At 32.4% G+C, this 25,926-nt stretch overlaps 3 protein-coding genes across 4 annotated transcripts; 2 read left to right on the plus strand and 1 right to left on the minus strand.

Annotated features, from left to right (window-relative positions):
- Nucleotides 1–6,171: 6,171 nt before the first annotated feature.
- Nucleotides 6,172–8,678, plus strand: LOC127709566 (paired mesoderm homeobox protein 2-like). Its single transcript, XM_052215171.1, has 5 exons — nt 6,172–6,180; nt 7,077–7,178; nt 7,792–8,024; nt 8,319–8,492; nt 8,669–8,678. The coding sequence occupies exons 1-5, from the start codon at nt 6,172–6,174 to the stop codon at nt 8,676–8,678; spliced, it is 528 nt and encodes a 175-aa protein (XP_052071131.1).
- Nucleotides 8,679–12,033: 3,355 nt separating this feature from the next.
- On the plus strand, nt 12,034–22,521 carry LOC127708729 (dnaJ homolog subfamily B member 1-like). Of its 2 annotated transcripts, XM_052213852.1 has the most exons (8): nt 12,058–12,163; nt 12,825–12,937; nt 14,519–14,622; nt 15,409–15,560; nt 15,963–16,082; nt 17,941–18,038; nt 20,196–20,302; nt 21,761–22,521. In XM_052213852.1, exons 3-8 carry the CDS (start codon nt 14,543–14,545, stop codon nt 21,906–21,908), a joined length of 705 nt encoding a protein of 234 aa, XP_052069812.1. In that variant the 5' UTR covers nt 12,058–12,163; nt 12,825–12,937; nt 14,519–14,542; the 3' UTR covers nt 21,909–22,521. The 2 variants fall into 2 exon arrangements, with proteins under 2 accessions (XP_052069811.1, XP_052069812.1); XM_052213851.1 differs by lacking the exon at nt 12,825–12,937 and having other exon boundaries at nt 12,034–12,163.
- A 139-nt stretch (nt 22,522–22,660) lies between these two features.
- On the minus strand, nt 22,661–24,895 carry LOC127709567 (transmembrane protein 26-like). The gene is made up of 2 exons (XM_052215172.1): nt 24,860–24,895; nt 22,661–23,760 (listed from the first exon to the last, which is right to left on the minus strand). The coding sequence occupies exons 1-2, from the start codon at nt 24,893–24,895 to the stop codon at nt 23,092–23,094; spliced, it is 705 nt and encodes a 234-aa protein (XP_052071132.1). The 3' UTR covers nt 22,661–23,091.
- Nucleotides 24,896–25,926: the final 1,031 nt, after the last annotated feature.

Consider the following 25,926-nt stretch of genomic DNA (forward strand, 5'->3'; position numbering starts at 1 on the left):
CAATCTAACATTGTACTGTTTGGTACTTTAGTCTGGGAAAACATGATTTATTGATTAGTTGTAACTGGCTTTGAACTAGCTTTCAGTAACCTATATCAATACTTTGTATCTATTGTTTTTATGTTAGTTGGTTTGTCTGTGCATTGTACCGATCTGTTGAGTAAAGCCATTTGTAACTGATTTTTACAATTTGTTCTTATTTTGTGCTGTAACACCATAAGGCCGTACGGTGACCTACAGTTGTTAATTTCTGTGTCATTTGGTTTCTTGTAGAGAGTTGTCTCATTGGTAATCATACCACATCTTCTTATTTTTATATTTACAAACATGTTTATGTAGTTCATACGTGTTTCTCGTTTCTCGTTATTATATAGATTAGACCGTTGGTTTTTCCGTTTGAATGGTTTTACACTAGTAATTTTTTGGAGCCCTTTATAGCTTGCTGTTCGGTGTGAGCCAATGCTCCGTGTAGAGGGCGGTACCTTGATTTTTGGTTGAATCGACATCGATATACGTATGTTTGGATCGATACAACATGTGTACCTGGGCGTTAACTTGTTGGATAGTTTCACCATATTTACATGGGCGTGGACATGTTTGATCTATCCAAATATATATACTAATGCCGGTGTCCATGCAATTTATAAGATATGGCAAACAATAATATATACAATATACGATGCTTTTTACGAATGTACGTGATATGTACTACAGTATTATCAAACTGGTTAAATGCATTGGTTTCGTGCTTTGAAAAGTACTATTAATTACTTTATGTTAATCTTTTCATTGTTTTTGAAACGTAATCGCACTGACATATAACATTTTAAGCCATTGAATTTTTGTTTAATCACTCTATCAAAACCCTGGACCGCACTAAAAGAAAACCCGGACTGCTCTCGAAAAAACACGGATATATAAAAATTAATTTATTCTAAAAATGTCCTTCTCTATGTAATAACAAGAATTTTTATAAAGTGTCTGTATATCTAAGGGTATATAGATTCAAAAATACATTTCCTTTGACATTTGCATTGGTACTTATACCACTATACCTACTGTGATATTGGTATCGGTATCGGATTCGATCCGGAACTTGTTAATTATTGGTAATATTAATTATGTGGAAAACAAAAGGGCATGGAATGGTGTAATTTTAAAACAATACCTTTGTCCTGTACCAAGTCAGGAAAATGGCCATTGTTATATTATAGTTCGTTTCTGTGTGTGTTACATTTTAATGTTGTGTTTTTGTTGTGTCGTTGTTCTCCTCTTATATTTGATGCGTTTCCCTCAGTTTTAGTGTGTAACCCGGATTTGTTTTTATCTCTATCGATTTATGAGTTTCGAACAGCGGTATACTACTGTTGCCTTTATTTGTCCTATATTAGCTATATATAAAGTTGACTTCTTTAATTCGTCGTGTTTTCGTCATACCGGCTAACAAATTGGACCTCGTTTTTTCTTGCTAAAAAAAACAAAATAGGTAAATTCCAAACACATTCCTTTATAAAAGTAAGGTTATCTTAGTTATCTCCCTTTATATGGATAGTTGAAAAAAACGAATCCGACAAAAAACATGTTGTGTATTTTTTTTTAAACAGTCGTAGTAAGAATATAAAACACATGATTTTCTTCATTTAAATGAAGACTTACATATGATTTATGTATCTCTCTCAAAATGTGTATATCTTATAAAAGGTCTAGACCAAGGATTTGTCCAACCGTATACAAATCCTTGTCTAGACCAATTGTGTTTTGCTATTTTACAATCCAAGATGGCGGAAGATACCGATCTACCTTGAAAATATCCCTTACATTATTAGTCTTCTGTTGAAAATGTAGAAACAACTTCAAAATCCCCGTGTGTTGAAATAACTAATTTCGATAAGAAAGTGCAAATACAATATCATATAATGTTGTGTCCAGTGATACAAGATAGATAAGTATTGTATTGGTCAAGATTATAACACGTAGCATGATTTCTGTGGGATTCTATTCTTTAAATCTTCATTGAGAGATACCGAAATCAAGTGTTTTGTTAAAGAGTAACAAACCTTTAAGTTTATTTCCTTAGAAAGAACCGAACATTATAATGGTTCATTTACATAAGCAAGAAAATAACATACAGAATCCATAGTTCTACACTTAAATACAAATTTTTTATTAGGTTTTGGACTTTCAACTATTTTGACCTAGAGCATCACCGAAGCGACATTGATTGTCGAAATGCGCATCTAGTGCAATAAAATTGGTACCGTTAATGATATTAGAACCTCAACTTAAAAGTTTCGATTGATAAGTTAACGAACCGGTGTCATTCGATATATCGAGAAAAATTATCGTGAAAGAATAACTAACGTTGGTCAAGTATTGCGATTGGATCGTGAAAGAGGTGGAACAAACCAGAAAAAAGAAATATGTCTGTCAAAATGAATCAACTTCCTTAATAATATTGTGCACTACGTGAAAGAAAAAATGCAGTAAATACAAAAGGCGACACACGATCATATGAGAATCATTAAAAAAATCATCTTTTGTATCCATAATGTTCACATTCCAATATATCATGATATATTTGAAACTAAATCTTTATTGTATCACATAGTCAAATAAAAGTATGTTATTACTTGAAAAAGTTTGCAATATTTTTGAAAAAGTATATTTTTGTTGATTTTAAATCAAAATTTATCGTGATAGATCAGGCAACGCTACCTAGGCCGGCATCCAAGATAGTAAGACCTCCAGGAGCGTAAATAACCGAAAAGTAAATATCTATGTATTAATAACGTTAAATGCATCCACGAATGGGTGAAGTGAGAGGGGTTCTGGTGATCTTCACCTGGAAATATCTTAATGTTAAAAAAGATGTGGTATGATGGCTAATGAGACAACTATCCACCAAAGTTCAAATCCAGTGAATGTAAGCAACCGTACGGCCTTCAACAATGAGAAAAAACCTATACCGTACAGTCGGCTATAAACGGCCCGGACATGAAAAATATTAAAAAATTCAATTGAGAAAACTAACGGCCTTATTTATAACAAAAAAATGTACGAAAAACAAACATAACGGACATAAACTAACGACAACCACTGAACTACCGGCTCCTGATTTGGGACAGGCACGTAAAGAATGTGGCGGTGTTAAACATGTTTGTGAGCGCTCAACCCTCCCCTAACCTTGGACAGTGGTGTTACAGCACAACTTAAGAACAAATTATAAAAATCAGTTGAAAATGGCTTAACTCATCAGATCGATACAATGAAGAAAAACATACGTTTACGTGTACGTTTTTGTTTTCGTAAGGGTTTAACCTAATAGACTATTTAAATATTCAGGGTCTACTTCTCAAATAGTACAGGATGGTCTTGTGTTATAGATTCTAGGTACTGACTCTGTATAATTTTTTATACTTTACAGATTTACTTATATTTCTGTTCCATTTGGTCGTATGACACTTGACGTGGTTCGGTATATGTGCATCCAGCTTTCAGGTTTTTGGCTTTAGGCGCTCCTTAAGCGGATGGGTCCAGATATGCGGTTCGGACACATGAGGTCTTTATAATGTTGTTTTCACTTTGAATACCCTTGTATTTATAGCTTACTTATTTTGTATTGTATCGGTAAAATGTATATGTCATTACCATTTACTATACTGACTTTATTATCAACTACAAAAACTTTTTTGTTGACGTCTTTGTTTGATTAAATTGCAAGTATGTTTGAATGTTTAATTCAGTTGTGTTGTATGTATGTTTAGAAAGTTTTGGCTGCTGGATCTCAATTATGGCCACGTTAACCAATTATGTCTGTTTGGGTAGCTAGAAATAAAGGCAACAGTAGTATACCGGTGTTCAAAAGTCATAAATCGATTGAGTGAAAACAAATCCGGGTTACAAACCAAAACCGAGGGAAACACATCAACTATAAGAGGAAAACAAAAGAACAACAGGAACACCGAAGTGCAACAAAAACAAAGGCCAACACACATAGAAACAAACATAGAAAACCAGTTTTAACCCACCATTTTCTCAGGAAAATGCCTGTGCCAGGTCAGGAATATGACAGTAGTTTTCCTGCGGTTTTTTAAACAATGTTTTCTTTCTAATTTTTACAACTATCAACAGGGATCTTCGTTTTATAGATATGAATATGCATAGAAATAATGAAAATCGGATGAGATAATCTTAATTTTTCATACGACATAAAACTTATGTATGCAGGACGGACAGACGGACTTATGTTGTTATAAGGCAACTAGTCGGTGTAGTATTATCAAATAATCAGATCCAATGGCATTAACCTATCATAGCCCTATTCGCAAACAAAAGTGAAGCGAAATGAGTCACGAAAATTCAGTCTTTTGCTATAACTATTACCAATATATCTTATCATATGTTTTGATCGTTTTCGTAGATTTTTACAATAAAGAATAAGCGGCAACACGATCCTTATCACGATCATCAAAAAGCCGTACCCGATCTTTCACAATCCGAAATATCAAATTTTTACAAATATTCCCAATTTTGCAAAGTTTCTGCATGATTAAACTAAAACTAAATAACTTTTTAGAACTATTTAAAACAGTATAATGGAACGATATGTTTAAGAGAAAAGTAGTTTATGCATTCAAGATATGTAAACAATCATGTTTGTTTCCATTTTTATTTCTTTGAAATTTCGAGGAGCAATTAGCCTTTTATAGTTTTGTAAAAAGGGTGATACTAATCATAATGTTAAACCATATTTGTCATTATTATTCATTAAATCAGATTATTTACTGGCATTGGATGTGTCTTCTCGATAAGATTTTCTTCACGGTCCTATACCATGTCTTTCACGATCCAATCGCAATATTTGACCACCGTTACTTATTCTTTCACGATCATTTTTCTCGATATACAGAATGACAGCCGTGTAACGAGTCCGTTAGTTAACAGATGCTTTGTGACTAAACTCCCTGTTATGCTATGATGCCTGTTGATTTCGTCACTTGTACCATGTACCTCATGTTACGCTTAACAGTTTCCTAGCGTTGTGAATAGAATCTTGAAAAGCAAATGCAATCCTGCAAAGTATACAAATTAAGTAAAATATCTTGAACTAAGGAGCAAGTTGAAAAGGTTATTCTGCAATACAATATACAGGATAGAATCGTGGACAAAAGTGAAAATAAATGTTTCGCCGCGAGGAAAAAATAAATATGCATAGCAACAGATGAAAATGAATATTCAAACCGCAAAAAATCCTCCTGTTCCCTCCACCAGAATGTCGTCTCCTAACTCTTATGATAATTACTACAAGACATATCGGAGTACTTAACGTTCCAGCCTTTTAAGAACGATCGCACCATAGTTGGAAATGTATGCGGCTTTAATAAAATGAAATTATTGAAGAGCTATTTTTTTTATTTGTCGTTATCATCATTTTTTTTTTAAAACAAATACGAACAAGCAAAAACATATTTCAAAATAATCGAAATAACACAGAGGGAACCAATATTCTTATATAATTTTGATAAATGAATCTTGTTAGAATTAAAGGGTCTGATGATATTCCATATGGTATATAGTCCAAAACACCAATAAATTCAGTCTTTAATGTCCTTCTTTTGTTCAAGATTTTCAGTTCCAGTTTTCCGAGTTTAAAAATCTCTCAAAATTCACAATTAGGGCTTGGGTTGGACGAGATCAAAGTCATCAGTGATTGCTTAACAGAGTTCACATATGGTGGTTTCTCATTGTTTTGATAAGGTTTCGTGTGCTTTACCTGAAATCTTCTATATGAAGGAAGCACTGGCAGGGCTTGGGTTTGACAAAACTTTTGATTGTAATTATCTTAATTAAAGAAATCAATAAACAGATTGATACGATATTATTCTATACGTCGGCAATATCAAAGAAAAATATGTATTACAAAGTTCACTCAAAAATCTTTATAAACTAAATTTCCTAAATAGTTTTTCATATATTATTTTGCTATCTTAGGACAAAGAATACATATTAAAACTTAAGTGAGTATTTTTTTTTAGAAAATATTATGCTGCTATCAATAGTATTCAATAAACTGAAATTAAATATTTTATATCGTTCTGCAGTCTTTTACATCGTTGGTTGATAAAGGTTAATTTTGCAATTGGAAATTGAGATCTCTTTCATTTCAAAAACATGTCACAGGTAAGGGAAAAATAAAATTTTCGTTTAAAAGAAGCTGTCTGAATAAATACAATAATATATACACTAAAAGATAGTATATTAAAATCCCGTGTAGAAATGTCATATTCAGCATGTACATAACTGAGTTAATTTTTTTTATAAAACATTTAAATATAGGCGACAATTGTCTTAATATCTCGTTTTGAGGAATAGGCGTCAAGTAAAAGCTGCCAGTGTTATTTAAGTGAATTTTTCTATTTTAATTTGTTTAATTACTTTCAGACATGGGAAGTGGAACAATGACAACGAAATCGAAGCGACAAAGAACTAAATATAGCAAGGAACAGGTAGGATACTGATATGTTTGATATCATTCAGATTTTGTTGAATTATACTCTGTCTCAGTCTCTCACTCTTCTGCATAGTTGAGTTTTCATTTTCTTTTTTTATTTGTGGTGCATTTCAAGTCTTAAATTAAAAATAGACACTACGGATTGTTCTATTATAATTACATTTTATAGCATATTTTTCTACCAATATATGCATTACACATTTTTTTTTGAAACGAATATCAATTGTTTGACATGAATACTGATTTCTCAAAATTTTGACAACTGGTGAATATTCTATCGGCTGTGTTTTCTTTCTTTCTTATTTTACGTTTTTAAAAACAATAATGTGAAGTGTGTACCGCTGAGATGCCTTAAGCCGTTATAATGAACCAAACAATTAAAACGTCCGATATCTGAATGCAATTTAAATTCTCGATGAAAAAAATTAAGGTATATCCCTAATTTCAGTAATTGAGAAATAGTTATATAGATTTGTTTCCATTAAAGATTAAACATGTCTCTTATTGTTTTCATAGTTAAAAATGTGGAACATGAAAATAAAATCGATTTTCTTTAATTTGCTAGCTTGAAGCCTTGGAAAGAGTTTTTATTGCTAACCAGTACCCAGATTCTCTCACAACAGACGAATTAGCTGATCAGTTAGAAATCTCAAATGAAAAGGTGTCTGTAAGTATATATTCATTTTTTAGATTATTTGAAAACAGATGATTTCCAGGTCTGAAATATGAAAAACACATACATTTTCCTTTTCCAAAAAGGTATTGGAAAATCATTAGAAAATTTCACCAGCGATTAACGGTCGACAAACCTTGTAGAATCGACCTATAATTGTATAAATTGCTATTTTTTCATGACAGAATATGCATTGACAGCCGTACGGTGGCCTATGTTGCTAACTACCACTTTATTTTAACTCTGATGTCTCATTGACATTTATACCACATCTCCTCATATTTTTATAAAATATTTGACGCTGGACAATAATCATGTTATCATTCATCAGCAATTTATGGGATTTCCACGTAATATTATTCATATATATTTATACAAAATTTGGATTACTTGAAAGGTTCATTTTTGTCTTATTTTTTTATCGATTTTATAAAAAAAAAATACGTGTTATAAAAAAGTAAGCACCCAAAAGACAGTGACAATTCATAGTGTTTGAAAAAAAAACTCGTGTTAACATTCAAGTCGTCAAAAAATAATCTATGCGTATCGTAACTACAGCAACACAACCTGGAAGATAATTGGTAACAAAGGTTGTTTCTTTTTTCAGATTTGGTTTCAAAACAGAAGATCTAAATTTAAAAGACAGTACAGGGATTCACAAGTTACATGGATGAGAAATCAGGTTTATGATCAAGAAAACAGACCGCCTGTATTGACCATCCCAAGTGAACCAAGACGACAAATGAAGCCAACATCACAGATTTTAGAAAGTCCCCATGTTTTAACAGTTTCGACAGTAAATCAACAAAACACCGTTGATAATAAGAAACCAGTTTCAAAGTAAGTATAGTCAAAGAAAAAAAGTTCTCCCTCTTAGTTATGGCCCAAACGGACGCAGATGTTTGCTGAAAATCATTACAAATAAAGAAAGAAAGAAAAAAACACCATACATGAATATACTGCTAAAATACTTTAGTGAAAAAAGGATTGGTCTCAATATCAACATTGAATATATTAGAAACAGTAAGACTTTGAAAGGTATGATTTAGTATGCATTTAATGCATGTTTTATTTAATTGCTTGAAATTTTTTCTACATTGCATAATGATTATATATACAATTCTATTTTTTTAGCTTACATTACAAGCCGATTACTGATGTATTAACCCCACCTCAAACATGGGAGCATAACGTTGGTTACACGACACCATCGCCACCATTTGACTATTCGTCATGTGCTAATGACATTTTGAAAGACTGCAGTGTGAACCCAGCAACGACAAGACCTGACTATCCAGTCGATATCCAGTACCACGGCAATGTGACTCCACCTGGTTTCTGGTCACCGTACGTGACAAGTTCTATTCAAGCGCCTCCAGTCCGATCATGCATGTTTTCTAACTATTCATTCTTTCCACAAACTCAAGTGACAAATCAACAGTTGACTTTATTATAAATTGTTTTATTATTGTACTTTTTTGTAGTACCAGTTAAAATGCTTAATTTGTATATATCCTATATATTATATAAAGTGCTGTATTCATAGACATGTATTGCTTTATTCATTTGTCTATCTTGTATTAGAAACTTTGTGCAACATATAAATTGTGTACCTCCATCTAAACATAAAAAAAATCTGCTGCTATAGGTTTTACTTAAAATGCCACATTTGTGTTTCAACAGACCCACAATTAAAAATCGACATAGGTTTGAAAATGCAAATGTGATCAATGCTGTCATACTGTTATTGACCAATGGTAGGTGGTTTACGATATCATTCACATGACCGTCGCAAAAATTAAAATGTTTTTATACTGCAATCAAAAACTATATATAACCTAGTCAATAAAAAACAAAAAAAAAAACGGAACAATGCAATGTTGAAATACAAACATGGTCTGGAAAATATTTTGAAAGCCTTCGCATAAACTATATTGATTACCGATTTTGATCCTAATTTTCCGCAAAATAAATGTTAACCCTGCGTTAACACAATATTTTCTCACTTTCCGAAATGGTAAGATTTTCTAACTTATGCATTTGCTATGCAAATCATGTTTTTCTAACTTGTGATTCGTTACTATTGTTGACTAGTATATATATTGGACATATAACAGGTATACAAATAGTTGCTTTTTACTTTCTTGTGTCGTATACAACAAAATCTCCTGACATCCTGCTCCGAGTTAAACGAACAGTAATGTAAAAATAACTTTTTACTTCACAATTCGATGATTCTGGGGTTTACTTCGCAGTCCGCGTTCATGCGATGTTGAATGATATTTTATAAGAATTAAACTCAACAGTTTGGAATTGAAAAAACTTTTAAGCGTCGATGTTACAAAGCAGAAAATATACAATATATTTGTATTGTCAAGAGTTCATTGTTATCTTAAATATAAATATCTCAATGGGCCGCATTCCTTCAGCTTGTCGCATTGATGCACGAAAAGCAAGAGACGCTTAACACGTCGACAAACCAGACCCTCGCATTGAATTCTCTCAGATTTTTTTTTTAATTTACGAGTTCAGGACATTATAATTATGCCTCGCGTTATACATTGTAGTGTAAACTTCTTTATATAAAATCAACAAACTCGGTGCTCGTTATACTGAAAAATGAGTGCTATTGTGATGAAAAAGATTGCTATCGATCATTCATGAAAAAAATCTCTAAACACACCTGACAAAACACAAAGCAATGGAATCGCTCTTAAGTGCTTTCTTCAACTCAATGTCTCAGTGAGGCCTTCAACATTGAACAGAAGAAAACAAATAAAGGAATGTGTGTGTGTGGAAAAGGGGGGGGGTCAGACTTGGGATATTCATATAAAAAAAGTGGCGGGGTTGATATATTTCTAGGCGCCAAACCCTTCTCATAACCTGAGGAATTGGTGTAACGGCACAACTTTTACAACGGAGCATATATGATCATCGCCTGTTTTGGTGGAGTTCGTGTTTTTTTTTTTTTTGTCTTTTATTTTTTTATGCTGTGTTTTATATACTGTTTGTCATTTGATCGATTTTAGTTTTTCGTCATGGCATTGTCAGTTTAATTTTTCGACCTATGAGTTTGAATATGCCTTTGGTATCTTTCGCCAGCAACAGTCAATCAACATAAACCACTAGATTGAAGGCTTCTGAATTAGGATAGGCATATGAAAAATGTGGTGGGGTTAATATGCCTCACTTCAAGTTCAAGACGACTCCTAGCACTGATTTCAATGGGTCTCTTGGCTCTTGGCTAAAAAGCAATACAAGAACGTCGATGAAGTCATACCATACAAAATAAAACATATCATCGCAATAAACATGAAATCTTCGTTGATAACTAGAGGATAGTGACGGGAGCCACCACAGAGGGGCTCGCAGCATGTACATAAAGTATGCTGTTTTCTGTTCTAAGGTCCGGTTGTTGTCTCTTTGACACATTCCCCGTTTCCATTCTCAATTTTATAATGTATTTGCACAGGGGTGTCTTAAGTTCAACTACATTTTTTTATCTAGATCATAAACGTACGATTTACTTTTATGTACACAACACATTTTCTAGTAGTGGTAAATAATCATACAAAGTTTCATACCGGAAATCGACGGGGTTTAAATGATTTTTGTACGCATGCAAAGGGATGGCTAAGTCAATTGACCATGTCGATTTCAACCCACCTTCTGGTAATGTTGAATAACCATGCCAAGTTTCTCATCACTGAACTCTTTGGTGGTTTTTAAGTCAAAGAGCTGAAATGATTCAGTGGCGGACAAGCCGAAAATTATAGGTCTTCCGCCGATTTATATGCAGGAACCTAATTAGAATACTGTGTAAAAATAAGAAGATGTGGTATGATTGCAAATGAGACAACTCTCCTCCAGAGACCAAATGGCGTGGAAGGAAGCAACTATATGTCACCCTACGGCCTTCAACAATGAGCAAACCCTATTCCGCACATCAAGCTATACAATGCCCCGAAATCATAAAATGTAAAACATAACGTTCATTCAATCCAGTCTAATGTCTATTTGTACCAATGCAATTGTTGCCAAAGATCGAAATAGTATGGACTTATGTCGTTACTGTAGCACACAATCAACAGTTTTGTAACAAAGATGGAATTAAGGTGTTAAATAATAAAAGGGAAGTAATCTGATACTTTATTTTGGTCGTATTAGAAACTATAGTAACATAGGTGATTCAATTAATTTTTTTTACATAACCATGCATACTGGTTTGCTACAATTTTGTTTTATATTAGATTTTAAACTAATATATACAAACAAGCACACACCTTTATTTGTGTAAAATTTCATATATACTCATTATATACTCATTACGTTTTAAGCATCTATTTACTATATGTTTAAAATAAATTTTATCTTAACTGCTCTATAAAAGTCTGCAAATACTAATAATATGTAATACGGAATCAAAGGAAACATTATTACTGACACGTGTAAGTTTATATTTCCCTTAAATACATTTTAAGACAAATGAAAAATAAAAAACTTTGGTTGTTTAATTGCCAAAATAGCAGTATAAAAAAAATTAAAGTTGTATTAAATCTTCGAAGAAATTTCGAAAATTCGCAAATTTTATCCTCCGAACGATTTTTTTAAGTAAAAAAGGACAAAAAGACTCAATGCATTTTGAAACTGTATAATGATTCCCTTTAAACAAAGTAACGCAAGTGCCGCAAAACTCTTTTCTTATTGGGTTCTTTGGGCGACTAAATGAATAAAAACTTAATCTGATTTTTATTAAATCATCATCGTAGTATTTCTTACAAAAAACGTGTAATGTATAATGTGCAACGTAATTTACCCATACTTACTGATACTGTTTATAACCCTAATTTGGCAGCTTTACAGGTTTTTAAATAGATATAGTGAAACTACTAAAATACAATCCACTAACAAGGAAGAATAACTATGACTTGAATTTATTTATAGTGCTTTGTCAATCTAAAATGTAGGAGATAAGAATTGTAAGTACAAAATTTAACATATTATCTATTTAATGTAAATGACGGTTTCCAATTAGGTGTTACATTTAGACGGGATCCTATTTTTATTTTCGGAAAAAATGGAGGTGAGTCTATAGATTCCACTCCTGTTGGAAAAGTGTTTCCGATCACGTAAAAATTGACGGAAAGAAAGCTTTGTTCCAGGTTTTCTCATGGTATAATCGGACCCTATTTGTTTTCAAAATATTTGAATCTGCCCCCGAATGAACTCTCAATAACATAATGTAAGTTGTCATAGTAATATCCCTATACGCGAATATTCTATATATATAGGTATTAGTTCCTGGTATATAATGTGTATGACAGAGATGCCGATTTTTTTTTAAAGAAGAAACTGACATAACATTTGCCATCTTTATGTTGTGTACAAATTGTAATGTTGAATTTTTGTACAAGTTATCAGTGATTTATGAACCGCTTAACACAAATGGCTGATGCAAGCACATGCATAGTCTTTTTTTTCGCATATTTCTGTCATATGACTACATGATACAGTCTAATACTAAGCATTGATACAAAAAAAACATTATAAGAACACAAAAAGACTTTTTATGGATATGATTTTGTTATAAGGAGAAAAATAAAAATAGAATTTAAACCATTCAGGTGTCCTTATTTCCAGTTTTAGGACGAGGAGAATAGCACTAAATGTTATGTTGAAGTATATAAAATTGAATTTAAGACATTAAGCTGATACATTTTAGAAGATAAATTTTTGTCACCTGGTGCAAAAAGGTATGTGTCAAAAACGTATAACATGTACAAAAACCCTGTACAAATTATAATGTGTACAAACTTGCATCTTGTACACAACATATATAAAACAGATTAAAATGAAGAGCTTGAAAAATCTGGCTTAAATTCATACAATTGATAAAAATAACACTTACCGTTACCTTGATAATATTTTTCCTTTAAATAACAAATAAATCTCTTATTATAATGCAGAAATTTACACAAGGGAACTGACATTAAATCACTATGATAAAAAAACAATAATATTTGTCCTTTTCTAGATTTGGGTATTTCAGTTTTAAATGGGAAACTAATTACAAAAATTTCAAAAAAGGAGACGATTTATCGTTCCTATTGATATTTTCCTCTGTAGACGGTGATGTTCCCTTTTTGCCTCTTTACTCTCACGGTATATTTCCAAAACTCGTTCACTATGATCGTGTCTGTAGTGACGTTTAAGATTTCAGCGAACTTAATCTATGTTTAACTGATAAATTATAAGTCAGGGATCTCGTTACCACAAGTTATTTCAAACTTTTATGTAACATTCTTTTATAGATACAAAGATTTTGTTTTGAAGTTTGATTGTATCTGTAGCAGTATTATTACAAACAGGATATATCATTCTTATTTTTACGTTAATGATGTTTATAGAGCCCTTAACTTTGGATAAGATCTATGTTAATTCATGTATCCTTTGAATAAACTTATTATAAAAAGTGATTAATTTAACAATGTGGTCAAATATTTGAATTTTGTGTTCTATTTGTACCAATATTTGTTTTGTTTTTGATTAACTTAAACATAACTAAATATGTTTTGCTATATACAATAATGAAAACTTATGCAATATACTTATATTTTGGCAATGCACAAGGTCATGTTTTTCTCAATAAAAAAATAGAAGATGTGGTATGATTGCCAATGAGACAACTTTCCATCAGAGAGCAAAAGACATAGAAGTTGGCACCATTAGATCACCTTACGACCTTCAACAATGAGCAAAACCCATATCGCATTTCTCCGACTGTTTAAGGCGTCTTAACAGTAAATCTGTTGGGTGTTTACTGATTTGTATTTAAAGTCTGTGAGAAGATGATCATTTTTTTAGTTTTAATTGGTTTTAAACTAGCTTTCAGTAACTACGGATTCTCTCAAATAGGTACTGTGTTACTTTTGTAATTTTGTTAGTTGTTCTTTGTTCTTAATTAAAAAAAAAACTTGTTTAAACACGCCACACATTCATGATCCTGTGTCCCAAGCCAGAAACCTCGTCATCAACTTTTTGTCTCATGTAATATCTCAATGTTTTTTGTGGTTGTTTGATTTTGATTGATTTTATTTATTTTGAAGAATTTGATGGCAGATCTTTGATTGTTTCATTTAAATTCATTCACAACTTTTAGATTCGGTACGGTTAAGAGCTTATCATATTTTATAGACGCCTGTCTACTGTTGAAGACTATATATTGCTCTAGTGTCGTTTTTTATGTCTCATTGACTTTTAAATTACATTTATTTTCTTTAATCTTAAACGACAAATTTAAAATAATATATCAAGTATTGGCAATCTTATTTCAGTGACACACCTAGAAATTTTCCGTAATGACACAAAATAAAGAAAACAACAAAAGCCATGAAAGCAATGCTGAATATACCAAAGAACAACAAGTACTTGTGGACAGGTAGAGTGATATGTTTTATTGATGATACTTGTAGGTTCCACAGTGTGAAATGATTCTTTATGGTTTAATATAAATTAGAGTGTGTGACAAATTCGTGACAAGCAAAATCAAGAAATGAAAAAACCCACAACGCTTAAACATTGTAAAACTTTCTATGATGAATTCAATCTTTGAATTCCTGTTATATTGGTTATCACACCAAAAAATATAAATCGGCATAGCATATGCACTTGTTCAAAATATAAATTGATTTTTAAAATCGTGTCTGATCGACGTTTCTCTTACATTTTCTACTTTAACCAGTTTTGGAGGGAACAGCCAAAAGTCGTATATTCCACGAAAGTAAATTAGTATTGATAGCAATTTGCTATATATATAATCTATATCATGCCAGCTGCGAGTGATATTTCTAACTTTTTTTTACACTTAATCATTACGTAATCTTAAAAAAAATAAAGAAAACTATTCCCAGTCATTCGTTTTTCATGCCCTCGCCGCTAAGTGTTACCCTTGTCCATCTGACTGTACGTCCGTCCGTAAGTCCCAAAATTAGTTTCCGTTCTCTAACTTTAGTTTGCCTTCACCAAATGTTATGAAACTTATACACAATACTTATTACCACAAAACACAAGTTTGAATTTGGATTGCGTCACTTTTACCGTTCTTGAGTTATGTCTCTTTATAACGTCCCATGGACACATTCTCCATTTATTTAATTTTATTCCGAATACATGTCTCAATTTGACATAATACACAAACATTAAAATAGTTTAATCGTTTTAATAGGACACTAGCTTATCCAGAATGTATGTATTACGACATCCTTGAAGTTCCGAGACTGTCACCTATAGATGTTATATCAAAATCGTACAGGAGGCTGTCCTTACAACTACATCCCGATAAAAACAAAGCACCAAGAGCAGAGGAAGCATGCAAAGGTAATATTATCAGATGTCAAAATCTATTTTATGAATTTGTATCCCAGTAGACCGGTTTATTATAGAATATTAAATTTTTAGCAATACGACTCGTTCCTTAAAAAAGGAATGTCTTCATTTTCAATCTCCATTGTTCAAAACTACCATGGCGTACCAATTTGAGATGAAGAACAGCAATAACAGCATTGTTCCTTTGCTTTTGTTTATTTCATGTACGTGTAGTGATTTTGTGTCAGGAAAACATGAGACACCATTTACTGTCTTTTCCATCAAATTTTTTATTAAAGATTATTTCGCTAAGGAAAACAATATCTGAATTAAATCAACGCGAAATTCCATTCAATTGTACTATATGTATTTAAAAAGATTAATAATTTGCTATTGCTTATACATTTATCTTAGTGATAAACAATGCTTATGACAAACTGAGTGACACCGAGAGTAAACACCTATATGACACAGTAGAGCTACCCAATATAGAAGAACGCTTAAGACAGAGGAACAGGACTCATAGTTATTCAGGTAAAATTATCTCGTAATTAAAATATGGTGTAAATAACATTTTTACATCGCGATGACCTTGAGGTCATCCCGATGTATTGCTATCGCCTAGATTTCCATTATGTAAATTAGTTTTGGGTTTGTAACCGATCTATAAACATGAAAAATACGCGCACATAAACGAGTGCAAAATAACATTCCTTATCGTTTGATATAAATACATCTCTTCAATGAATACTGATAAAAATATTTTTGTTTACAACATAAATTAATAATATGAAAATGTTTTGTAGTTAGATATATATATATATAAGTAAAAAATCATTGATAATATCAATGCACACGTACCGAAAAATTGTGTTTAAGCATGCGGAAGAATATCTCAAAGAACGTTTTGTGAAAATACCGTCAAGGACCGGTAACTCTGTAATTGATTTTGCGGGAAAATATGAATGCCTACTCGTATCCAATCTTAGAAAAATCGAATTTTTACAGAAAAGTGTCCACCATGCACTTGCATTGCACTATTTTTAGAATAGTAGAATAGAATGATATACAAATGGACTCAAATCATATATATATGTAACTGTTATTTTAATATAATATAAACAACAACTCAGTGTATACTGATTTGTATCACTACAATATAATAGTTATTACGGTGAAGTTGAATTTCCTGTCATTTATTCATCATCCACGCACGAACTTGTCTCAGAAAAAAATATATCTCTGTACATTAACCTCAGTTTTAGATAAAGAGATAGTTGTTTTATTTCTGAGACAAGTGCTTTTGACCATCCTCAAGAACTTGTGGTCATCCGATGTTCAGTACTTCAGTACTTTGATTACTTTCATCACAACTTTTAATTTAGCAATTCCTTAAAAGTTAATCACTTTTTTTTTCTGTTGCTTAGACCTTAAACGTGTTGCACATGCACTGCAGTCGGTTTTCTGATGTATTATTACAGAAACAATATTTACAATTGTGCATGAACTGTTGATTTTACATGTATACCTTGTTTTCTTCATAAAATAACCTAATATAAGAATGAATATAATAGAGGTAAGCAGTATTTCTTCTTTTTTTTAGATGACTATTACAAATATAATTATAATGTTTATGCTAATTTGAGGGGAAGCATGTTGTCTAGCATTTAAGAACAGAAAGAAAAAGAATATATTTTTTTTTTCAAATATTTTATGTATATGTTACATATTTGTATTGTTTATTGTTTATTTGTGTTATCTCATGTATTTAGTAGCAATTTACTTGTTTGGATTTTACACTCATAGATATGTTATGATATATTCTTATTTCCATTGGATTATTACCGTTGCTGGTAAACTGTCAGTTTTTTCTACAGTAACCTCCGCTCTTTAGCCAGTGCTCGACATAAACAGGTCCACCATTCCTCATAATGCTCCACTCCGAGTGTAGCGATAAGAGAAAACAGCAGGTACTGGCATAAAATAAATGATACATTCTTTCTGTTTTTGGCATTCATCACTTTTGAACTCAGCGAATCTGATGAGGTCTATTAAAAAATCAGATATGGTGCGTAATGAAAACCGAGCGTTTATATTACTGTGACATTCATGTCAGTATAAAACCGAGCGTTTATATTACCGTGACATTCATGTCAGTATAAAACCGAGCGTTTATATTACCGTGACATTCATGTCAGTATAAAACCGAGCGTTTATATTACCGTGACATTCATGTCAGTATAAAACCGAGCGTTTATATTACCGTGACATTCATGTCAGTATAAAACAGAAAAAAAATATAATGCAAATGGTAAAAATGAAAGTCTTCTAAAAAGGATGATTATAAATTGTAATAAATTAGATAAATTATAGATATTGTATTGTCTTTCAGCGGAAGCAGAACAAAATTCACAAAACCAGACATATTGTGATCATCAACAAACATTTAGCCGACGAAGGACTATTTTTGAAAGGATGGACGAAGATTTTGTATGTATAATTTTACATATTTTAATCACATCTTTCCACATTAATGTCTTCAAATTAACCAGTCAGTGCGGTGAAAAAGAGACAAAATGTCGTCTAAATTTTGAGTTTAATCTTTCCATATAACGCAAGGCTATAACAGGTCTTTATGTCTACTTTATTTTCCACCCTGTCGTTAGAAACTCGTAATTTCACATTTTTTTCAAATTATCGTCTTTCCGAATGGACTTTTTTTGTAATTTTGTAATCCAACTATTTCAAAATATTTATTTGATCTTATCTGCTTACTTTTTCTTTAAAAGAGTTTAATTTTTGGAATAACGAGCTTCCATAATTGCCAGTTTAAATTTGCATCTACTCTATAACAGTTTACAGTTATAAGTTGTTTTCGAATATCACATTTTTTCGTTAAAATAAAGACATGAACTGTATTTGCTTGTCCATATAAGTACACATTTGTAACTAATTGTGTAGTAAACATCCTTTATGTTTTTCCTGATAAAACTTTATAAGAGCAGGTATAGACATTCCTAAAATTATTGATGATGAAAATTAAAACTGGAAGTTAAACACGGAACTTGATCACTTATCTCACGGTCATTAATTTTCAATTACTAGTAGCACTCAAGTAATATTTCAATTTACTACTTTTTTGCAATTATATATATTTTTTCTAGTTTATTGTTGTTATGTATAAACAAAATTGCTTTTAAATGTTTTTTTTTTTTAGTATTTGCGCTTTTGTAATGTCAAAAAAGAGGTCTGATTATATAAAGGCAAAATCACCGATGAACATTCCGAGTGAAAATTCCGCGCGGATTTGTCCAGTCCATTGCGCTAGTTAGCTTCAGGCAAGATCAAACATTACAACAAGTTTCAAAGTAATCAAAGATCATCGAAGGTTTCAATGACACATTTTTGCTGTTCTGTTCTTGCGTCTGAAATAATTTTGACACTATAATAACTATACTAACGCTATTTAAAACTAGATGTGTCGGAACAACACAAATGGCCCCGCTCGCGAAAAAAGCTTGAAGCCATTTTTAAGAGTGGAAATTTGAGAATAAAAGTCTGTATAACTGTTATTTTCACGAAAAGTCCAAAGCCCGTAATTCGGCAAAAATCTGCGACTCTTTTCACAAAAAATCGTACGATTAAAATTGATCGTAAGTTATACTGAAATGTTCATGACTTACGAGTATTTTTACTCGTAAGATTTTTTGTGAAAAGAGCCCCAGCAGAGCGGAACCAACCGTAAACTCGAACTGTTACTCATCATAGTAGACTCACATTTATTAAACATCAGCTCAATATGTGAAAGCGTTAAATAAGTCCGTATAACTATTCGTTGGTGAATGACGGAATGACGGATAAGGGTAAAACTACAATAAACTAAAGTACTTTGTTGCGGGGCCATAAAAAGTTAAAACGTAGCGTGCATTAACCGCGCGTAACTTCGCACGAGGAAGTCCCAATAATCAGAGGGGAATTTGAAGTTTTGTTTAATTTCACATGGGATAATCTCAACTAATCAAATATTGCTTACGCTATCAATATTTACATTCAGTGCAATAATACCCATTATCCAATAGACAGTTTGGATGTTGTATCAATTAGAGACAGGAGTGGTAGAGAGTTTTCTCATTGGCATTCATAGCACAGAAAGAAATCTCTTGACAAAGACGTTTTAATTCTTTGTATTTATTTTTTGTCCCTGAAAAAAATTGTTTCGCTATCTATATTTACCTTTAGTTGAATAATACATATTAAGGGGTGGATGCATATGATTCGTCACACTATATAAGCAATAGACATGTTATCACAATTAAGGACAGAAATGGTAGAGGGTTGTCTCATTGGCATTCGTATCACATATTCAAATCTCTTAATTCTTTGTGTTTATTTTTTTCATCCTAATCTGTGGATTTAAACTGTTACCTGTTCCAAGTACCCAAGACGCTATGAACTTGAACATAGGCTATGTTATCAAAAGAATATAATCTAATTAAAATATAGATGTCTGATTTCGTTATACTTATATGAGTAAGCGAGTTCCGATAGATGTGATGTGACTTTTTATCAGATTACAAAAGAATACAGATATGACTTTCTTTTATATTGTGTAACCAATTATGATAATATGTTGTTTTTCATTTCCAGGTCAAACTTGTATTGATGCTTGGTGTACCTATACTTATTCTGTTGTTGTATCCAGTCATCAGCTATATGTTTTCTTCTAACGAGATTTTTATGCTGCGTAGATCAGGGTATTTTTTCCTTATTTCTCAATTATTTTATAATGATTGAACATATCGCGACGAAACAAATGATATCATATCATAGAAACATATCACCATTCAAAGTTAACCTATAGTACCTAGTAAATCCTTACCACTTAATGTTTTGGAATTAGTATACCATTACCAAAGCAAACAACGCAAGTCTAAGGCATACAATATGAACAAACCTATGCATATTCTCTCTGAAAAATTGTCAAGGAAAAGAGAGTCGGTCTATACAAAGGGAATTTTGAAACTCAAGAGTAAGTCGATGGCAAACTGACAACGCCATGGCAAAACATGAAAAACTACAAAAGACAAACAACAGTATACAAAACAAAACACAGAAAAGTAAAGACTGAGCAACACGAATCCCACCAAACAAAAACCTGGGTGATCTCGGGTGCTCCGAAAGCGTAAACAAAACCTGCTCCACATTTCGTTTCGATTTGACCGGTGGATAATATTAAGATATTTTGTATTTAAAAGTACTCATCTGGAGAAAGAGAAGAGGATATTATATTTTCTTTTAATTTCTAACCATTCAAATGTGGTGTGTAAGTGTGTGTCTTTCATTTTGGTTAACATTGGAAGCTACTATACGGGGCGCCGAACGGGACTCTTGTGGTTTTGTTCAACAAAAATGAGTTCAGTTTAACAAAATTTGTAGCATACTACAAATCTAAATTTTGTCATACAAAATTATCTTTCAGTGGACAAAAGTTACTTTTGTCATGACAAAATTCAGTTTTGTATCACAGACTTTACTTTTGTTACCTAATTTCAAAATTGGGCGACAAAATTCAGTTTTGTATGCAAATTAGTTTACTTTGGATTCTGTGAACTAATTTGCATACAAAACTGAGATTTTGTCACAAAATTCAATTTTGTGTTTATTTTTGTGTAGACAAAATTGAGTTTTGTTAAACAGAAGTGAAAATTTAACAAAAGTTAATTTTGTCACGGTTAAATTTTCACTTCTGTCTAACAAAACTCAATTTTGTCTACACAAAAAATAAATTTAATTACAAAATCACAGGATGCTAATTTAATCAACATGTTAATTGCGTACAAATTCAATTTTGTCTCACAAAATTGACTTTTGTGTTTTAATTTCCATATCAGGTAACAAAAGTTGATTTTGTATGCAAATAAGTTTATATTTGCATACCTATTTGACAAAATACAAAAATGAATTTTGTCTACAGAGTCTACAAAAAATGACAAAATTGAAGTTCTCATAAAACAAGTCTGTATCACATAGTTTTGTAAGACAAAAATGATTTTGTTATGACAGAATTGAATTTTATGTACACAAAATTGATTTTGATTACAAAAAGTTCAAGTCCCATTCGGCGCCCCGTAGCTACATTGATAGTGTAAATTGTTTGAAGCGATTCAGATTTTCACTTTTTATCATGAACACCGCCTTTGCTAATATTTCAGAGTATATACAGAACAACGTTTCACTAGTGTGAGAAGAATTCCTTACTATGTAAAGAAAGGCTATCAACCAAGTAATTTACAAGCATATCATGATTTGGAGAAAAATGTAGAATTGAAATATTATAGGATAAAGAATCCGTATTCATAATAGATATTGGTGTAATACAATAATAACTGTTCTGGCTAAGACATTTGAGTTATAAGGAAACTGACATAAATTATACTGATACAGAATCGATGGTAGAGGGTGTGGATGGGGTTTACAGAATAGAGAATAATGGGCAAAAAAATTAAAGAATAGAGAAAAATGGGCGAAGGAAATAAAGAATAGAGAATAATGGGGTGCTAAAATATTAAGAATAACTGCAAAAATAAAAAAAATTGGGTAAAAATTTACTGATTACAGAAAAGAACAATTTCCAGAATACAGTTATCAAGTAATTACAGAGTATAGCTATTATTTTTAAAGAAAAAAAAATAATGAGCGAATAAATTAAAGAATACAGAAATGAAGGACCACCCATCCATACCCTCATGGTATAAAAAGAAACAATGTTCAAGTCAATTTGAAATATGAAAGTTATACAGATTTAAAAACATGATTTTCAAAATCTTACAGATAAACATATTGCTACTCTAGATATTGTTTGTGATCTTGTCAAATTTCAAGGTGCTGCGGTAAGATATTTCCTACTTTACATCATTTGAAATTAGTAATATTGCCCAACAGGACTAGGGTATTAATAAACAGTTACAATTTTTGGCGAGTGGTGTCTCATTTCTGCTACGACTAGGCTTGATTTTCACAAAATAAAGAACAGTGCAAATGAAAAAAATATTTTACATAGCTTAAAAATAAAATTGACTTCGGAATTGACCTGTTTGAACATAGTAACTGTTACTGGATGTGGATTTTTTGGTTAAGTCCAGAAATAACAAAAAAATGTCTTGGCTCAAATCTTGGTTCTTTACATTTTGCGATGAGAATGAACAGTCCCGTTTTGACCCAAATAAAGCCTGGCTCGAACATTGCTAATTGTGATATAAAACAACTTTTTTGGCTAAACTTTGGCTCGTGTCACTTATGTTTGCAGTGCACCAGAAATTGAAGCAATTATTGGAATACATGAAACAATACTGTCTGCTATACGGAAAATATATACATGTACAGCTGAAATATTTTCTAAAATTAACGAAATAATCTAACATATTATAATTTCCTTATTATCAAATGTTTTGTAATTCTCATTTTAAGTTACAACACACATTCCTGACGTTATCCATTTTTCTATGAATTGTCAGATAATTTTTCGACTAAATGTTTACCCTTCTTATTTCTTTTCAGCAGAATAAGGTCCAACAATGTTTTTCCTAGAAAACCCGTTATTTCTGTTTTGGTTATCGAGATCCTTTGTAAACTTTGAATAACACAGAACTATTACCCTGTAGCATAACAGAAACAGAATCAAGATGTTTTTAGCAGTGAAAAATATAATACCATACGACAACACTCCTTTGACAAAAATTGCATACAATCTAACACCAAGAAAAGGACCATCTTGCAAAATCAAGCAAATAAATAAGGTCCAGATTTCTAGTTGGAAAACTTTGTCACAACAAGCAGAATATCCGACCTTTTCCTGTCCCACTTCATCCTCTGGAATATCACCATCTACAGCAGTATGCTTTGCAATAGCCCTGCTACCAATATTCCTGGTCGCGGTAAGGATTAAACAGAATTGAAGTAAACTAAGGGACCACACTCCTAAAGTTACATAACTGAATGTAACATCTGACCTTATTTCTGGTTCTTCAAAAATTACAAAAAGTTCCATGACGTCTGATGCAGATCCTATGTATACAAATAAAAGTTGCGAAAGTTGATCGCGTGTCAATTTCCCCCTAGGTAACACCCATCTTGCAATTACAAACATAAACAGCATGAGTTGCTCCAGGACGGATGCCCAGGTGTCTGCATCTAATTTCAAAGGCAATGTTACCTGTAAATAACAGAAATCTCATAATCACAAGCTTTAAGTTGTAAATAAATTCTAATGCATCTCAAACAACCAAAAAATTCATATTAAATTCAATTCTGCATCCTGACAATCAAACACTGATACAAACTGAGAAGGCTCTTGCATTTGCGAAAAGCACATTATCAAGTGACACAATTAACCTACGTGATCATGTTATCTGCCAAGAAAATACGGATATTATTTATATCTAAATTTGCTGTTCTAAAATTTCGAAATATTTTACGTTGAGGAAAGTATATGCCTCATTAAAAGCTATAATTCCTTGTCCGGGTTTGGCTTTGTATCTCCCTCATGTATAGCTCTGGTTCCTTGTACGGGTTTGGCTTTGTATCTCCCTCGTGTATAGCTCTGGTTCCTTGTCCGGGTTTGGCTTTGTATCTCCCTCATGCATAGCTCTGATACCTTGTCCAGGTTTGGCTTTGTATCTCCCTCGTGTATAGCTCTGGTTCATTGTCCGGGTTTGGCTTTGTATCTCCCTCATGTATAGCTCTGGTTCCTTGTCCGTATTTGGCTTTGTATCTCCCTCATGCATAGCTCTGGTTCCTTGTCCGGGTTTGGCTTTGTATCTCCCTCATGTATAGCTCTGGTTCCTTGTCCGTATTTGGCTTTGTATCTCCCTCATGCATAGCTCTGGTTCCTTGTACGGGTTTGGCTTTGTATCTCCTTCATGCATAGCTCTGGTTCCTTGTCCTGGTTTGGCTTTGTATCTCCCTCATGTATAGCTCTGGTTCCTTGTACGGGTTTGGCTTTGTATCTCCCTCATGCATAGCTCTGATACCTTGTCCCGGTTTGGCTTTGTATCTCCCTCGTGTATAGCTCTGGTTCCTTGTACGGGTTTGGCTTTGTATCTCCCTCATGCATAGCTCTGATACCTTGTCCCGGTTTGGCTTTGTATCTCCCTCGTGTATAGCTCTGGTTCCTTGTACGGGTTTGGCTTTGTATCTCCCTCGTGTATAGCTCTGATACCTTGTCCCGGTTTGGCTTTGTATCTCCCTCGTGCATAGCTCTGATACCTTGTCCCGGTTTGGCTTTGTTTCTCCCTCGTGTAAAGCTCTGATACCTTGTCCTGGTTTGGCTTTGTATCTCCCTCATTCATATCTCTTGTTCCTTGTCCGAGCTTGGCTTTGTACCTCCCTCTTTCATAGCTCTGGTTCCTTGTCCTGGTTTGGCTTTGTATCTCCCTCATTCATAGCTCTGATTCATGGTCTGGGTTTGGCTTTGTATCTCCCTCATGGATAGCTATAATTCCTTGTCCGGGTTTAGCTTTACTTTTGGTCCTTTAAGGTTTTTTCAGCCCTTCAACGTTTGTATGAGGTAAATATTTGACCTTCAAATATTTTGGCCTCGAGCATCACTGAAAAGACATTAATTGTCAAAATGCGCATATGGTGCAGTAAAATTAATAGCTATTGTTTTATTATCCATATTCAATAATCAATATTCCGCCTCTCCGCCTTTAGAAAAACAAAAACAGCTTTTCCACTAAAAACATAAACCATCAAACGTTCAATAAAAAACCTAATTATAAACATAGTTATACAGTTTATATAACATATATAGTGAAGTCAGATTGAACTGTATAAGTGAATCGCATATTCTAACAGATGAAATGAGTCGCTAAATGTGGTTATTCTCCATCTTCTTGCGCTTTTAACAAACATTATTACGTTAATATGTCCAACTATTTTTAACTTGGACATATTTATCTATATCAAACCAAGTATGGTGTAAAAAGTTTTTGAGAGTGAATGTCGATTGGGTTGATTGTCATTGATTGATTGATTGGTGTTTCTTTAACATCCAGTGGCAAATATTTCATACACATTCGAAACAAAGACAATCCAAAAGTTAGGTTCGGCAAAGTGAATCGACCGGGTTGAGATCAAAAATTTCTACTGCCACGGGAGAATTATGGTATGTTTGGTAGTACATCCACTTCTTTTGAACTTTGGTGGATAGTTGTCTCATTAGCAATCATACCACATCTCCTTATTTTTATGTTATTTTTGAATCAGGCCACACACAGACCCTCCAGCCCTATAAAGAGTTGTTGAAAAAGTTCTGCATAATTATGTTTATTTTTATCTTGCTTATCAAAACGGACACCCTTTTTTCTTTGATAATTAT

Source organism: Mytilus californianus, unplaced genomic scaffold (genome assembly GCF_021869535.1).
Source record: "Mytilus californianus isolate M0D057914Y unplaced genomic scaffold, xbMytCali1.0.p SCAF_7, whole genome shotgun sequence".
NCBI classification, from domain to species: Eukaryota; Metazoa; Mollusca; class Bivalvia; order Mytilida; family Mytilidae; genus Mytilus; species Mytilus californianus.

What these genes read in the sequence shown, in the direction of transcription:
- LOC127708729 (XM_052213851.1), top strand. Translation starts at nt 14,543, where the DNA reads ATGACACAAAATAAAGAAAACAACAAAAGCCATGAAAGCAATGCTGAA. An exon ending in AGCAGAGGAAGCATGCAAAG is followed by an intron (nt 15,561 to 15,962) that starts GTAATATTATCA and finishes CATTTATCTTAG; the next exon opens with TGATAAACAATGCTTATGAC. An exon ending in TTTATGCTGCGTAGATCAGG is followed by an intron (nt 20,303 to 21,760) that starts GTATTTTTTCCT and finishes CTAATATTTCAG; the next exon opens with AGTATATACAGAACAACGTT.
- LOC127709566 (XM_052215171.1), top strand. An exon ending in TCTCAAATGAAAAGGTGTCT is followed by an intron (nt 7,179 to 7,791) that starts GTAAGTATATAT and finishes TTCTTTTTTCAG; the next exon opens with ATTTGGTTTCAAAACAGAAG. An exon ending in AATAAGAAACCAGTTTCAAA is followed by an intron (nt 8,025 to 8,318) that starts GTAAGTATAGTC and finishes CTATTTTTTTAG; the next exon opens with CTTACATTACAAGCCGATTA.
- LOC127709567 (XM_052215172.1), bottom strand. Translation starts at nt 24,895, where the DNA reads ATGAATGAGGGAGATACAAAGCCAAACCAGGACAAG. An exon ending in CAAAGCCAAACCAGGACAAG is followed by an intron (nt 23,761 to 24,859) that starts GTATCAGAGCTT and finishes TGTTATTTACAG; the next exon opens with GTAACATTGCCTTTGAAATT.